This window comes from Chlorocebus sabaeus, chromosome 2, assembly GCF_047675955.1.
Source record: "Chlorocebus sabaeus isolate Y175 chromosome 2, mChlSab1.0.hap1, whole genome shotgun sequence".
In the NCBI taxonomy this organism is placed as follows: domain Eukaryota; kingdom Metazoa; phylum Chordata; class Mammalia; order Primates; family Cercopithecidae; genus Chlorocebus; species Chlorocebus sabaeus.
The window spans coordinates 21,678,661-21,694,116 of NC_132905.1; the positions used below are offsets into that span (position 1 = coordinate 21,678,661).

General features: G+C 42.6%; 1 protein-coding gene and 1 long non-coding RNA gene across 17 annotated transcripts in view; one reads left to right on the top strand and one right to left on the bottom strand.

Moving 5' to 3' along the window:
- The window catches only part of PTPRT (protein tyrosine phosphatase receptor type T), a 1,114,373-nt gene that overhangs the window by 707,814 nt on the left and 391,103 nt on the right, over nt 1–15,456 (top strand). For all 15 annotated transcript variants that reach the window (XM_008017080.3, XM_037983051.2, XM_037983053.2 and 12 more), the window contains exon 8: nt 6,020–6,316. In XM_008017080.3, the coding sequence (XP_008015271.3) occupies nt 6,020–6,316 (297 nt within the window). The remainder of the gene's footprint in view (nt 1–6,019; nt 6,317–15,456) is intronic.
- LOC140709055 (uncharacterized) overlaps nt 1–15,456 on the bottom strand; it is a 76,940-nt gene that overhangs the window by 58,348 nt on the left and 3,136 nt on the right. The gene's annotated exons all lie outside the window — the stretch shown is intronic.

Consider the following 15,456-nt stretch of genomic DNA (forward strand, 5'->3'; position numbering starts at 1 on the left):
AGGGATGGAGGCTGAGTCCATACAGAGCAAAAAAGGGAGCGAATTCTGACTTAACCACATGATTACCCTTAACAGATGGGTTGTAAAGAGATCCTGATTGAACCCTCTGCTTCTTGCTTTTCCCCTGCCCTGTATTAGCACCTAAATGTGGGTGGTTTGGTCTTCAGCCATCACTACTTTCTAGATTTATTCATTTATGTACGTATTCATTCATTTATTCAGCAGCTATACATTGTAGTTATAAAATGAGGAGATCTAGGGGCTCACAGTTGGGCAGTGGAGGTAAACATGAACCAAACATATAAACAATAACCCTGAAGTCTGATAAGAGCTATGGGAGACATATGATAGCATGTTAAGGAAAAAAAGGTCATTGAGGCATTAATTATGGGCAAGGGAGACTGTTAGAGAAAGTCACAAGTGAAGGGTGGCATTGGAGCTGGACCTTGAAAATACTGAATGAGGATTTGTTGGTGGCATCCCAAGCAGAGGAAATAGCTGGGCAAAAGCGTGGAGGTGTGAAGGTGTTTGTAATCCCTTGCTTTGCTTTAAGAATATGGGATTTGAGAAGTGAGAAGTGGAAAATGACTCAGGGGTGTTTGGGGGCAGGAAGGTACCTGTTGCAGGGTGGGCTCAGGTATTAGGATGAAAATGTACTTCAGGATGGATGTGGTGCTTTAGTAAGAGCTGATGTAGAACAGGAGCAGGGTTCAGAGGTGAGGAGCACCACCCTGCCTTCCTGAGGCAGCAGTAAGAATGGAGAAGCTTCTGAAAACCTGAGTGAGTCAGTCACACATGCATGCACACAAGCCTGTCCCTAACAGGTGCATAATCACAGGATCTGGGGTAAGAATAAAATTGTTAGCACGTGGTCCCTTCCCCCTTCTCCTTTCACCCAACCACATCTGTTCCCCACAAGGGCCCCACATATGTTTGTGCACAGCAACCTCAGTCCTCAGGTACAAGTTCTGTCCGCCTCCCCCAGACAGCCATCCTTTGGCCATCCTTGGGCCACAGGCCACTCACAGGAAGGACAGATCAAGGGAAGAGACCCTGAAATTGAGTGTAGGGCCTCTGGGCAGGGAATTCTAGGGTATCATATATGTGGAGCCTGGACCAGAAGGGAGAGGACAGAACCAGGTCCTTTGGCCAGCCCATTGACCCCCTGATCCCTTGCTCTGAGAAGAGGGCACAGTCCGAAGTGGGCCAAAGTGGCTCTCTAAAGTACAGGGCATAGGACAAGGCCACTGTTGTCTAGTCTAAGAGCATACAGAAAGTGCACCCAGAGGTAGAGCCAATTTGATTTTCTATCAGAGGATGGTTTTCCAGCTTCCCAGACAAGCCACACTCTCTTCCCACTGTTTGCCATCTTCTTGGCCTGTGGGCTGTTACTCAAGAAGGTCATACGGACAGGGCTTTATCTGGAGACAGAAACCATAGGCTATAGGCTTGGCTGTATTTACACGGGGGATGTAAATTCAACAAACCAATCTCCACTGCACACACAAGGCTTTCTCAGCAATTTCCAACTTGTTTGCACCAACCCGAATGTAAGCCCCAGGTTCTCCATGCTGCAGGCAATTACCCAGCAGAAGCTGGGTTTGGTAGATGAGGTTTAGCGGGGTCAGACTGAAAGCATGAATGCTTCCATCACACTCTAAAAACTAGTTTCCATTGAATAGGATTTCAGGATATTCTCTTGCTTAAATGCAAAAAAAAAAAAAAATTACCCTTAAATATCCAAGTGCTAAGGGTAGCACCTAACTCAGTGTTGCTACTTAATAGCCACTGTCTTTCCCTTTCCTGAATGGGAGTTCTCAGATTTACAAAATGCTTTCACCTGCAGGTACTCAATCTCTAGGTTCACCAGAGTCCTTCTTGCCTTTGAAATACAAACTGAGATTTCCTTGAATCTCTGAATTTTCATAGCTAGTAGAATCCCCAAAATCATCTCCCAAGATTTCAGTAACACACATGAGCAAATTTTCCAAGGTTCCTTTGCCTCTGGTCCCTGTGTTCCCATGTGGCATCTTATTAGGCCCAAGGCATGCAGACCTCAGTCCCTTCTAGAACCCATAGGAGATCCAGGCACAGCAATCATCTTTGTTGTATTTTGAGGGCCTTGCTGGAGATCTAAAAGTCACTTGAGGAGTGATCCTACTGGGCTTCACCCAGTGTTCTGCCATTTGTTCACCCTCACACCTCTCTTATTCTATCCGAGCCCCCAGTGGGTTTATTTTTCTCTTCCACTGGAATCTCAGCATAAGTGATGCTGAGGCCCCAAGAATGCAGCTTCTACCCCACACAAGCTTCCAAAGGCATTTCTCCAAGAAAGGCAATTCTCTCTAAGAGGAGTACCTACTGTTAGGCAAAGGAAATTTTCTCTCTCTTTACAGTTCATCTTACGCTCCTTAACAACCTTCTGAGACTAGTGTAATAATTTCCACTTTATAGATGAGGAGATGGAGGCTCAGCAATGACATGCCCTTGTCCAAGGTCACCCAGATAGTGAGTGCCAGAGTCTGGCTTCAAGCCACGATCTAATCAGCACCACTGTACTTGGGGCCCACTGTGACAGTCAGAGGATGGTTTTCAAGAGGATTGCTCAAGAGGGAACAAGTGGCTTTTCCTTATTCCAACTTTCCCAGTCTGGAAGAGTCTCTTTGCTGTGTGGCAAGATCACAATATCCTTGTCTTCTTTAAAAAGATGCTCCTATTTACTCCTTTAAGAGGAGCAGAAATGTGTGTATGTACATACCTCCAGAGGTGAGCGCCAGGGAGAATGGAGACCAGGGATCAAAAGGCCAGTGGTCAGCTTTGCACTAAATGTGTTTGCGTCACTGCACCACCCTCTCCTGCAGGTCCTAGGCTCCTGAGACCCAAGTCATTTTTGCCTTATACTGTTTTGGCTTTCTCACAATATTCTCTTCAAATCTCCCCAGACTTCTGATGCAGGCGACCTGCCTCATGTTCATGTTCTTTCCCTGGTCTCAGTCTCCAGTGGCGTCAAGGTGCTGAGAAAACACAGGTTTTCGACTCTGGCAGACCTCAAATCTTATCTGTGCCTCTCACTCTGTGGCTTTAGGCCAATCATTTTGTCTCAAAGAGCTCTGGTTTCCTCTAGGACACAGCTAGTGATACCTTCCTCCCAGGTAGTGAGATTTCCAAAATAGAGAGTGCAAATGATAACTTACAGAGATTTTTACTTTGCACACTACATGTGGGGTCAGGCAGACAAGGTCAAAACCCCACTTTGTCACCTGCTGGCCCTGCTACTCTGTACAAATTCCTGCACACTTCTGGACCTCTATTCATCTGTAATGTGGGGTGGGTCATCCTTCCTCCTCGGGTCATAAGATGGTTCAGAAGATAGAGCCCAGCACTTGTGGCTATGGCTCCATCAATGGTGTTTTGTTTTTATAGTTTTGTTTGTGGGTTAAGGCCATAATGAAGATCTCAAAAATTATATTTAACATGGGATGTGGTACATTTTAAGATATTCAATAAAATATGGTCTTAGCCGTGGGTTTAAATGGGTCTTAAGTGTTCCTCTTCTCCCTGCCTCAGGAGGGAGGTGAGTACCATGTGGGTGAATGTTGTATAGGGGCTTGGCATCAGTTTGGAGAGCAAACCCAGGGGACGAGTACTGAAGAGGCCTTGAACAGGGGCAGTGGCTCCCTGCCAGGAGAGTTCTGGCACCTGGACAAGTAGACAGGCCCCAGCTAGGCAAGGCTGGTGGGGATGCTTGGGGCTTCCCAGGCAAGCCGTTTCTTGCTCTCTCTGTGCCTGTACATCTGCTCTCATTGCAGTCTGTACAACTGCGAAGTGTTTAGCCAGCAGCCACAACCCCACCCAATCATAATCCCCAACTACGGGGACCACACTTTACCTTCCGTCCCACAGTAGGCCCTCAGCAACAGCTTGTTCAATGTCACATTCTCAGAGTCACCCATTTGATTTTGGGATGCTGGCTCTGCTTTGCACAAAGGACCTGTGAGCATGAGTAATTGGGCTGTAAGAGTGACCATGAATTCCTCAGTTGATCAGGGGCCAGGGCTGCCCACTCTCCTCAACACCCTCACTCCTACAGCCACGTGGGCAGCTCTGTGCTGGCTCACCAGGTTCCCTGACATTCCTGTGAACTATGTTCCTTGGTAAGACTCTGACACAAGTTACAGGATATTTTCCCCATAGGGACAGATCAATTAGACTCTGACACAAGTTACAGGACATTTTCCCCATAGGGACAGATCAACTAGCACCAATAGCACCTCCTCTTTCTTATTGCTGCATTGGTGCAGAGGTAGCCTTATCCCTAAATGCTCTGAGGGGATTGGAGCAATGATGGAACCCTGCTCCATCATTTTGCATAAGGGTGCTCCCAGCACTGCCACTCACAAGGCATTCAAGGTAGACACAGCATACGGAACACTATTATTATTACTATTACATATATATTATTACTATTACTGCAAAATGAACAACACACCCCAGTTATCATACGTAGAGTGCTTATTAAGTTTGAATTCTAACTGCTTTACAAACATCTCATCAAATTTTCCCTTCCCCCTGCAATGAGTTAGGTACTATTATTATCATCGTTTTACAAATGAAATAAAAAGTGGACCCAAAGAGGGTATATAACTGGGCAAAGTCCTTTAGGTATGGGGAGAGGTACTGATTTAATCTCTAGCCTGTGCCTAACTCCTCCCAGATAAGAAAGTCTGACGCAAGAATTTCTGGGGGTATCTATCACATGAGAAGTCATGTTTCTACCGTAACAAATGCCTGAGCCAGGAGCCAGGCATGGTGGATGATGCCTGCAGTCCCATCACTTTGGGAAGCCAAGGCAGGATGATCAATTGAGCCCAGGAGTTTGAGACCAGTCTAGGCAACATAGAGAGACCCTATATCTGAAAAGATAAAAAAATTAGCCAAGCATGCTGTAGGCCCACCTATTGTGAAGCTGAGGCTAGAGGATCATGATTGCTTGAGCCTAAGAGTTTGAGGCTGGGATAAGCTCTGATCATGCCACTGCACGCCAGCCTAGGAGACAGAGTCAGACTCCCATCTCAAAGAAACAAAACAAGCCACCCCAAAAAACAAATGCCTAAACCTCAACATAAAATGAGCTTTACATGTGAGAGTTTTTGAAAAACATCTTGTTTGTTATAACCTATTTTATATAAGAAAAAAATCTAATGTGCGTAAAGTATAAACAGAATATTTGTAATAAAATTAGACATGGACAATGTTATGGATGGTGATCTGAAACCAAGATCAATAGTAAGTGTGGAGTGGGAGACAGCACTAGGGTGAGAAGGCATGCTCAGATTTGCTTTTACAATGATGTTCCCAGAGGGGCCGCTTAGGAAGAAAGTAGAGAGGAGACAAAGACGGGTGGAAGACTGTTGTAGGAGGTTAGGAAATGATGAACTGTGTTGTCAAGGAAAGGAGAGGAAATCCCAAAGCAGAGTTAATGGGTCACGATGACTGCATTGGTAAACTGGGTGTTGCGGGTTGAGGCTGTGACTCAGTTTCCAGCTTGTGCATCTGGATGTTGTTGGCTGAAGAGGAGAGGCTGACCTCCAAGGGAACAGGCTGTGGCCGAATTCAGTATAAGGAGGCAGGTCAGCCCTCAGCAGCTGTCTAAATAAGCATGTCCCAGAAGCGGAGAGTGTACTGTTTGTGGTACCAAGAAGGCTTTCAGTGGCATTCTGATGCACCCTTAAGAATTTAACAATTTCACATTTATTTTTGTGGTTAACATTTATTGATGACATTTTCCTTTTATATATTTATACTTTCTATTAGCTGCATGTATTTAAATAAGACAAGGGAGATTGATTTAAAGAAAAAAGTTCTCTATATTGCATGTGTCAAAAATCATGATGACAGTGATTGAATGGTGGAGATATGTTTAGAAAACATATCTGTGTTCCCTGTTTTAGCAGAACATGTACCCCAGCTTCCCGATGGTCTCTTCAGAGCCCTTGTTTCTTGCCTGCATGTCTTGCAGATCCGGTGCATGGCCCACAGAATGTGGAAATCGTAGACATCCGAGCCCGGCAGCTGACCCTGCAGTGGGAGCCCTTCGGCTATGCGGTGACCCGCTGCCATAGCTACAACCTCACCGTGCAGTACCAGTACGTGTTCAACCAGCAGCAGTATGAGGCCGAGGAGGTCATCCAGACCTCCTCCCACTACACCCTGCGAGGCCTGCGCCCCTTCATGACCATCCGGCTGCGACTCCTGCTGTCTAACCCCGAGGGCCGAATGGAGAGCGAGGAGCTGGTGGTGCAGACTGAGGAAGACGGTGAGCAAGGGAGGAAAGCTTACATGGGAATGGGGATATTGAATCTGTTCACAAGGCTGTGGCAGTCAGTTATGAGGCTTTTATTTTTCCTACATTTTTAATTCCCTCACACATACTTTTCTTTTCCAAGGTCTTCAGTGAAGGACTATGTAAACGGCATTGCACACCTCTAGGGCGTGCTTTTCCCATCACAGTGACAGCTCTGCCATAGACATGCACTCAGCTTTGGCCCTTTTGTATCCCCATCCCTCTTCTTGCTTTATACCAGTGTATTAGACCATTCTTACATTGCTATAAAGAAACACCTGCGGCCAGGTGCGGTGGCTCATGCGTGTAATCCCAGCACTTTGGGAGGCCAGAGCGGGTGGATTGCCTGAGCTCAGGAGTTTGAGACCAGCCTGGGTAACATGGTGAAACCCCGTCTCTACTAAAATACAAAACAATTAGCCAGGCATGGCAGCATGTGCCTGTAATCCCAGCTACGCAGGAGGCTGAGGCCGGAGAATTGCTTGAACCCAGGAGGCAGAGGTTGCAGTGAGCCGAGATTGCACCACTGCACTCCAGCCTGGGCAACAGAGTGAGATTCTTTCTCTACAAGAAAAACAAACAAACAAATAAACAAAAAACCCACCTGAGACTGGGTAATTTATAACGAAAGGAGGTTTAATTGGCTCACAGTTCTGCAGGCTGTTCAGAAAGCATAGCACTGACATAGCTTGGCTTCTGGGGAGGCTGAGGAGCGTTTACTCATGGTGGAAGGCAAAGTAGGAGCAGGCACACCACGTGGCCAAAGCAGGCGCAAGAGAGAGATTGGTGGTACGGTGCCACACACTCAACCAGATCTCTGGGGAATTCACTCACTGGCATGAAGACAGCACCAACCCATGAGGGATCCACTTCCATGATCCAGTCACACCTCCAGCATTGAAGATTACATTCAACGTGAGATTTGGGAGGGCACAGACACCCAAACTGTATCAACCACCTTCTCTGTCCAAGGTTTGACTGCACTGGTGCCTCCAGAAAGAGAAAACATGTATCACGTTGTTTAAACATGTTGAATTTGGAAGTCAGACAATGCTGAATTATGTCAGAATTAAAAACAGAAAATACATATAAAAAGCTTAGCATACACATTGGATGCACCCAGGACTGAATATTCACCTGACTGGATGACAGTCATCTCAAACTCAAGGTATCTGAAAATGAACTTATCTCCAATTCGATACTGACTTTCCCTGTGTTCCTCAACTCAATGAACTGCACCTAGTAACTCAAGATAGAGACCTGAAAGTCAGCCTGGGAGCCTCCATGTTTCCCTCCCCAACCCACCCCACCTCCATACCCCACAAGTTTCTAATGGGTGTGCTTCCTGCAGTTAATCTTCCTCATAACTTGAGACTCCAAGAACCCAGAGCCACTACTGCTAAAACACAGAACTTTTCCTGCCTCTCTGTCCTTACCCATGCCATTTCTCTTGCTTGGAATGACCTCTCCTCCATGTTTGCAAGGAAACCTCTATTGACCTTTCAAGTCTGCTCAGATGTTACTTCCTCCAGGAAGCTTTCCTTGATTGCCGCAGATTGACTTGGATGTTTCTTCCCAGGTTCACTGCAGTTACCTTAGTGATAGCATAGAATTCGCCAGTTCCAGGACTTACCTAAGAAACACTTCCCCATGACCATATTTCAGTTTCCCCTCCAGCCAGCCCAGGCTGCCCCTTGCCTTGTGGGATGGCTTTAGATAGTTCCCGAGAATCAGACTCAGATGAAGATTCATGTGCAAGTGACTGATTAAGAAAGTTTTCCCAGGGCAGACTTGGGGGGGAGTGAGGGAAGTGGGATAAGGAAGGGGAGAAAGTCAAGGTGCAACTTTTGGCCAAGTCTAGCAAAAACTGGCTGCAACTTGAGCCTTCAGGGAACTGTTCAGGGTGGGCCATGCATCACAGGTGTCCTAAGTTAGGCAAGGAAGCTGTCAGCCAACAGTTAGGGTCTGGGATGGGGAGGAGAGATTCAGAGGTAAAATTTCAGTAACTTGTCTTTCTGCACATGCAGGTAAAGAATAGAGGCTCACAAAAATGGTATACAGAGATCTGAAAGGTCTAGCCAGAGCACTGGCATTGTCAGTTGCATAAAGAAAATACCCAACTTGACTCAGATTAGCCTTAGAACTTGAAGACAGCACCTCTACTGTGGCAATTCTGTTTAGTACTTGTTTTCTTTTTTTCATTTACTTTTTTTCTTTCTTTGTGTGTTCCTGGGATCCAGTAGGATCTAGTACTCTTGCTTCATGTAAGCAAGTTCTAAATACCTCAGAGTTATGACCCTGAGTAGAACCCAGATTCACATTCTCAGCTGCAAAATCTCATGAGAAGATAAAGGAAATAGTGCCAGCCTCTTCTTACCTTGCCTCTAATTCTCACTTCCACCATGTCCCATCCTAGAGCTGGAAGTTTTACACAGTCTACTTTCATAATCCATCCCTCCAGTTCATCCTCATAGCCATCCTCTTTGCAGACCCCACACACTGGACTTTGGGGTCATCCTTGGAGTAGACTGTGTAAAACTTCAAGTTCTAGGAAGATTTCCCTAGACCTGACTTCATTGTTTCAGAAATGTGTAGCCCCTTCCTCCAGCATGTAGAATTGTTCACTGTTAGACAATGTACACTCTGGAGCCAAGCATGCCTGGACAAGTTGTGTAACCTCTTAGTGACTTGGTTTCCTCATCTATAAAATGGAATTAGTTGGCCAGGCATGGTGGCTCACCCTGTAATCCCAGCACTTTGGGAGGCTGAGGCAGGCAGATCACAAGGTCAGGAGATCGAGACCATCCTGGCTAACACGGTGAAACCCCATCTCTACTAAAAATACAAAAAATTAGCTGGACATGATGGCACGTACCTGTAGTCCCAGCTACTCAGGAGGCTGAGGCAGGAGAGTTGCTTGAACCCGGGAGGTGGAGGTTACAGTGAGCTGAGATCGCGCCACTGTACTCCAGCCTGGGTGACAGAGCGAGACTCCGTCTCAAACAGAAAAGGAATAAAGTACCTATCTTATAGATTCTCATGCACATTAAGTGGGATGATATATAAAGAAATTGGACTAACACCCAGCATATTATAAGGTACTACATTTTTGGTGAACCACAGGAAAAAAAAAAAAGGAATTCTTCACAAAGGAGCATCTAGCCCCAGCAACTGAGAAACTGTCCAACTCCCCTAGGAAACCTCTTCAGAGCTCTAGACACGTCCAGACATCTAGAAATCTAACTGGTTGTAGGAAATACACTGCAGACACTCAAAAAGTGGCAGTGTGCTTGGTGCCTGATATGAGAAACAGAGTCAGGGCAAAAGGGTGGTTCAGTGACTGATATTCACAGGGAATTCCTGGTTGTTTGAGAGGGAGAAGTCACTGCTGAAAATCAGCATGAAAATTCAGGACTCAGGAGATGAACAATAAGGTTCTCCCCAAGGAGTGACTCAGGGCACCTTTTTAAAGATGCTCTGCCCACCTTGAGCTGCTCTTTGAGGATTACCTCCCTGTGCCTCAGCAAACCCCAAGTCCAGCTTTAAGATGTTCCTTAACTTGTCTCTTTCTTCTTCCTGTCACCAAGAAAAAAACGCCTTTATCAAAACAACATGAGAGCAGGAATGCTTTGAAACTAAATTTTAATTAAACATCATTAATAAAACATCAATTCCTGTTCTATGGAGATGTGTGGACATTATCATACTAAAAACACCAACATGCGAGACACGATTCCTCAGTTCTGTAACTATGCTGAGGCTCTGCCTCAAAACCCACTGGACTGAAGGAAGGTCTCAGTGTAGAACCCCGCTGTATGCCAGGGTTAGGTTCCATTCTCCCTAAAGAGGGAGGAGGCACCATTTCTGTTGACTGGGTAACTCATTCACCTCAAGGACAAGATGAGGCTATAGCATGGCTCCAGTAGATTAACTGAAACCCCCCTCCACGAGCCAGCAAGCAACCTTTAGGATTGAGTTGGCTGAATGGCTGAATTCGTGCTGCTATCATCCGTGCCACAAAATTGTCTTCTGAGGAATTTGTAGAATTTGTAATTTCAGCACCTCAGTGCATTTGAGGGACTGCGAAGAAATCCAGCACTAGAGAGAGGCTCATGGCTGCTGAGCCCCATGGCTTCATTTGGGTAGCAGCTGTTCATAAGAGACTAAATAGATTCTTTATTTTTCCCTTTTCCACAAATGTCTCAGACAAAACCACAGTTCGCTTGCACCTCGAAAGATGAAAACCATGTTGATGGTTTTGCTTGGCAGCTCACTTTGGCTGCTATTTATTGAGCACCTACATTGGGCTAAGCATGGATAGACATGTTATATACAACGACTCCTGTGCTCCTTTTGCCCAAGATTTTATTGTGAAATTTTTCAAGGCTAGAAAAATTGAAAGAATAGTACAAAGGAGACTTATAAACTTCTCATCTAGATTCAACATTTGTAAACACTTTGCTGCATTTACTAGTGTGTGTATCTTACATCTACATGATAGATGATGTATGCTATGTAAATGTATTTATGAATACATACAATATTTTAACCATTTGAAAGTAAATTGCAGAAATCATGACAGTTGATTTCTAAACCCTTTAGCATACATGACCTAAAAATAAGAACTTTCTGCTACATACCCACAATGCTATTTAACCTCCAATAAATTTTGCATTAATTTTAAAAGCATGTAATATACAGTTTGTTTACATTTTTAATAATATTTAGCCTGATTCTGTGGACAAAACCAGGGTTCAGGATATTTTTGGCAAAACCATTACATTGGTGATATATATTTCTCATTGTATTTTGTCAAGAAGTTCATAATGTCAGGGAGCCCCAGTACTGATGATGCCACATATGGTCACTTAGATAAGACAAGAACGACCCAGTCCCTCCACTGTACATGTAGCACCTTTTTTCTTTTGTAAAGTATCCTTGAAGTGAAACTTTGAGTTGGAATGAGTATTGTATTCCCCTAAAACTTTCACTCAATGGTTTTAACACTCCCTAAGAGTCTTCACCTGAATCAGTTATTACATTGGTGCCTTCAAAAGGGTGATTTACACATCTATAATTCTCCCTATGCTTACTAGTTAGCCTTCTTCTTTATAGAAGAGCTTTCTTTTCTCTCTTCATCTTCCTCTCTGTTTTTGGTCTTCTGGTTGATTCATAAATCATTTTCGACTCAATGTATTAAAATCCTCTACTGTCATTCTCTGTGATGCTCAAATTGCCTCAAATATGGCCAGTGGCAGTGTCTTCAAGCTAATTCCCAGGTCCTTTTGACCTGTTCTCATTAGTCTTCCTTGCTTCTGGCACAACAAAAATATTCTAGACTATCCTTTTAACGTCCCTGCCCCAGACCTGAGGTCAACCACTTATTGGGGATTTCTGGTTGCTTTTAGTGGGGAGTGGTATTTTGGCACTAAGATATATGTCTTAGGTGTGCTCAGTGATACATTATTGCCTCTAGGTTCTTTCAGTAGGTAGAGCTGAGAAATATAATTTATTTTTGTTGAAAGTCATGGGCTCATACTGATTCAAATTCAACACATTTTATACGTATATCTCTCTTCTCCTACAGTGAGAACCCTGATGCTCCCTCCATATTCACATATTTTTCATTTGCTCCATCCTGAAACACACATAAAATGGTTTCAGAATTACAACATCAATCCCTCTAAAAAACAATAAAGCCATTACACTAAGTTAGGTTAAAGATTTCAGTTTTTCTCTCCTTAGGCTGTATACCACTGAGGGTATGCAGTGAGAATACTATGTTCAAATGTTCAGTTCTTTTCTCTGTATGGTTATATTATCAATTTGATACCCAGTTATGTTCATTTGTTTCCATTTTAAGATTTGCCTTCCACTTAGGCTTTTTAATTTAATTTAATTGTTTTTAACATGCAAAACAGTTGCATGTTTCAAAAATCAAAACTATATCTCATTACTGGGTATATACCCAAAGGAATATAAATCATTCTGTTATAAAGATACATGCATGTATATTTTCATTGCAGCGCTATTTACAATAGCAAAGACATGGAGTCAACCCCAATGACCATCAATGATAGACTGGATAAAGAAAATGTGGTATATTTATACCATGGAATACTATGCAGCCATAAAAAGGAATGAGATCATGTCCTTTGCAGAAACATGGATGGAGCTGGAAGTCATTATCCTCAGCAAACTAACACAGGAACAGAAAACCAAACACTGCATGTTCTCACTTGTAAGTGGGAGCTGAACAATGAGAACACATGGACACAGGGAGGGGAACAACACATCGTGAGGCCTGTTGGGGGAGTGTGGGGAGGGAGAGCATCAGGATAAATAGCTAATGCATATGGGGCTTAATACCTAGGTGATGGGTTGATAGGTCCAGCAAACTACCATGGCATGTGTTTACCTGTGTAACAAACCTGCACTTCCTGCTCATTATCTCAGAACTTTACATTAAATTAAAAATGAAAGCACCATTAAAAAACTACATTACAAGGTACATTCCAAAAAATGTTACCACCATTTCCTGTCTCTTTTTACTATTCCAGTGCACACTTGAAAGGTAGCTGTTTTCATTCCTTTCTGGTTGATCTTTCCTAGAGTTCTTTTTGCAAAAAATACATAATACTTTTCTTCCTCCTACTTCTTATATAAAAGGTAGCATAATTGACATACTTTGCATCTTGTGTTTTTGTTCACTCAGTATATCCCGGAAATCACTTCATATCAGTTACTACAGAATTTCCTCATTATTTTTTATGACTCTATGGTATTTCATTGTGTTGATGGAAATACTGTGATTTATTCAACCAATATCCAATGGATACCCAGGTTGTTTCCGTTATTTACTATCATAAATAATACTGTAGCAAATAGGCTTGTGCATAGGTTATTTGGTACTTGTGGCAATGTATCTTTAGGGTAAATTCCTAAAAGTGGGATTGTAAGAGTCACAGAGTAAGAGCATATGCAGTTTTGTTAGCTGTTAAGAGGTACTATTCCATAGAAGTTGTAGATTTTGCATTTTCACTAGCAATGTAGATCATTTAATCTTAACACTAAATGTGAAGGAGCAAAGAGTGTTGTTTTTTCTATTTTACAAATAAGGAAATGTAGAATCCCATATACTAATTATATATAATGTAATTGATTATAATTAATAGCAATATATACTATAATTAATATAATTGATATTCAATATAATTAATCACATATAAAACATACATTATTTCATTTAACATCATACTTTTTAAAAAGCTCGTGTACTTGAATTGTAAGGAAGACTGACGTGCCTCAGGAATGAGTACCTTTATTAAGTGTACGTTTCTAATGAGTCGATCATCAGGTTTCTCAGGTTACAGTAAGCTAGAAGGAGGCTGCATGTTGCTAAGGATGAGGACATCTGTAGTAACAAGATGTGGCATGTAACACCTGGAAAAGGGAAAAGTGAAAGGAAAAGCAGAAAAAGCAGTAACAACAAGGCAAAAAGTAAAGCAGTCCAGAGTCATTTAGCGTAAGGGTGAAAGCTATTCACACCCTAGTGAGTCCTGAAGGCATCACTTTATTAGAGCTCAGTACATTTGAGATGTTTACAAAGATGGTCTTGAGATATTATAAAGGGTAAAGAGAAATGCAATTATGTTTTTCAAATGCCGACTGTGAACTCGGCATTGAGCTGATATTCTCCCTTCTTATAGTCAGTTCCCAAACACTTTGATGTAGATGCTGTTGATACAGTTGTGCAGACGAGGAATCAATAGAATTCAAAATCTTACCTGAAGGGCCTTCCCTGACCACCTAATGTATAATTCTATACCTGGCCAAAACCTCCACCACTCTTCTCTGCTTTATTTTTCTCTGCCTCATGCTTTATATTGATTACTTTATTATCTCTCTATAAGAGATATAAGCTTAATGAGAATAGAAACTTTGTTTCATGTTGTTCACTCTGCTCATCCATAGTATGGGCTCATTAACTATTGTTGAATGAATAGATGGATGAATAAATGACCATCCCACATAAAAATCCATGTGCTTTTCATGACACCATAGTGTCCCATTTATGGGTATTGTTTGTGAAGAAGGGGGAGATGTATGACATCTTTTAGCTATATTCAAAGCTAACTCAGACTAGCTTGCATCTCTTCCCACCTCCAAGTTCAGTAGTGCCACATTCATTCTTTGCTTCAAATCAACCATGGTGGAAATATTTACACCATGGAAATTGGCAAACTTTTTGTTTTTATTTTTCCCTGGAGAGCAGGTTGTGAAACATTTAGTAGCATACCACCGTATAGTTCAATTAAAAGGCTATAGTTAATTAAGATGTAAAGATTTATCTAGAACAAATATATTTTCTCCAACACAACTGGGAAATATGAGACTAGAATTCTAAATCTCTCTTATTAAGTTAGTTCCAAGCCTCATTATAATGAATGAAAAAGCAAATATGGCAACTGGAGTGGAGAGACAAAAAAAATGACCTAGACAAGAAAAGTATCAAGGGAAATGCCTGTTGAATGTGCAGGGCTCTCTGCTTTTATATATACTACCTTGGTATTTCTCATATCTACCCCCAAAGTTCACCATTCTTAACCCCTTTTCAGATGTGGAAATGGAGATACAGAGAGGAGAGGAGGGGAGGGGAGAGGAGGGAAGAAGAGGAGAGAGGTGGGAATGGGAGGGGAGGGGAGAGGAGAGGAGAAAACTTCCCTTGATAACACTCTGTCCTCCTTTATGTTGAAATGAAAATTTTCCTTAAATTACCACCTGACTTTAAGGCACAAGAAAACATCTGGTTTAATTACAGTGAATTTACATGAACCCACTGACAAGAAGCACAGTTAAAATTAGCAATTTTAGTGTGCTTTTTTTTAAGAGAATGAAATTATAAAGTAATTAACCTTTGTTGTAGAACTCTGTCAAAAGGATGGAAAGTTCCATGCTGTTAGGTAGAAGAAGAAATGAAATTGTGGAAAGGGAAAATGTGGATTCATTAAAGAATTACAAAGAAAAAAGAATGGAAAAGGGATATCGAATTAGAAGATAAGACAAAAAAGGAATTTTTTGCCAAGAAGTCTTTTTACAATGAGAGAGAGAGA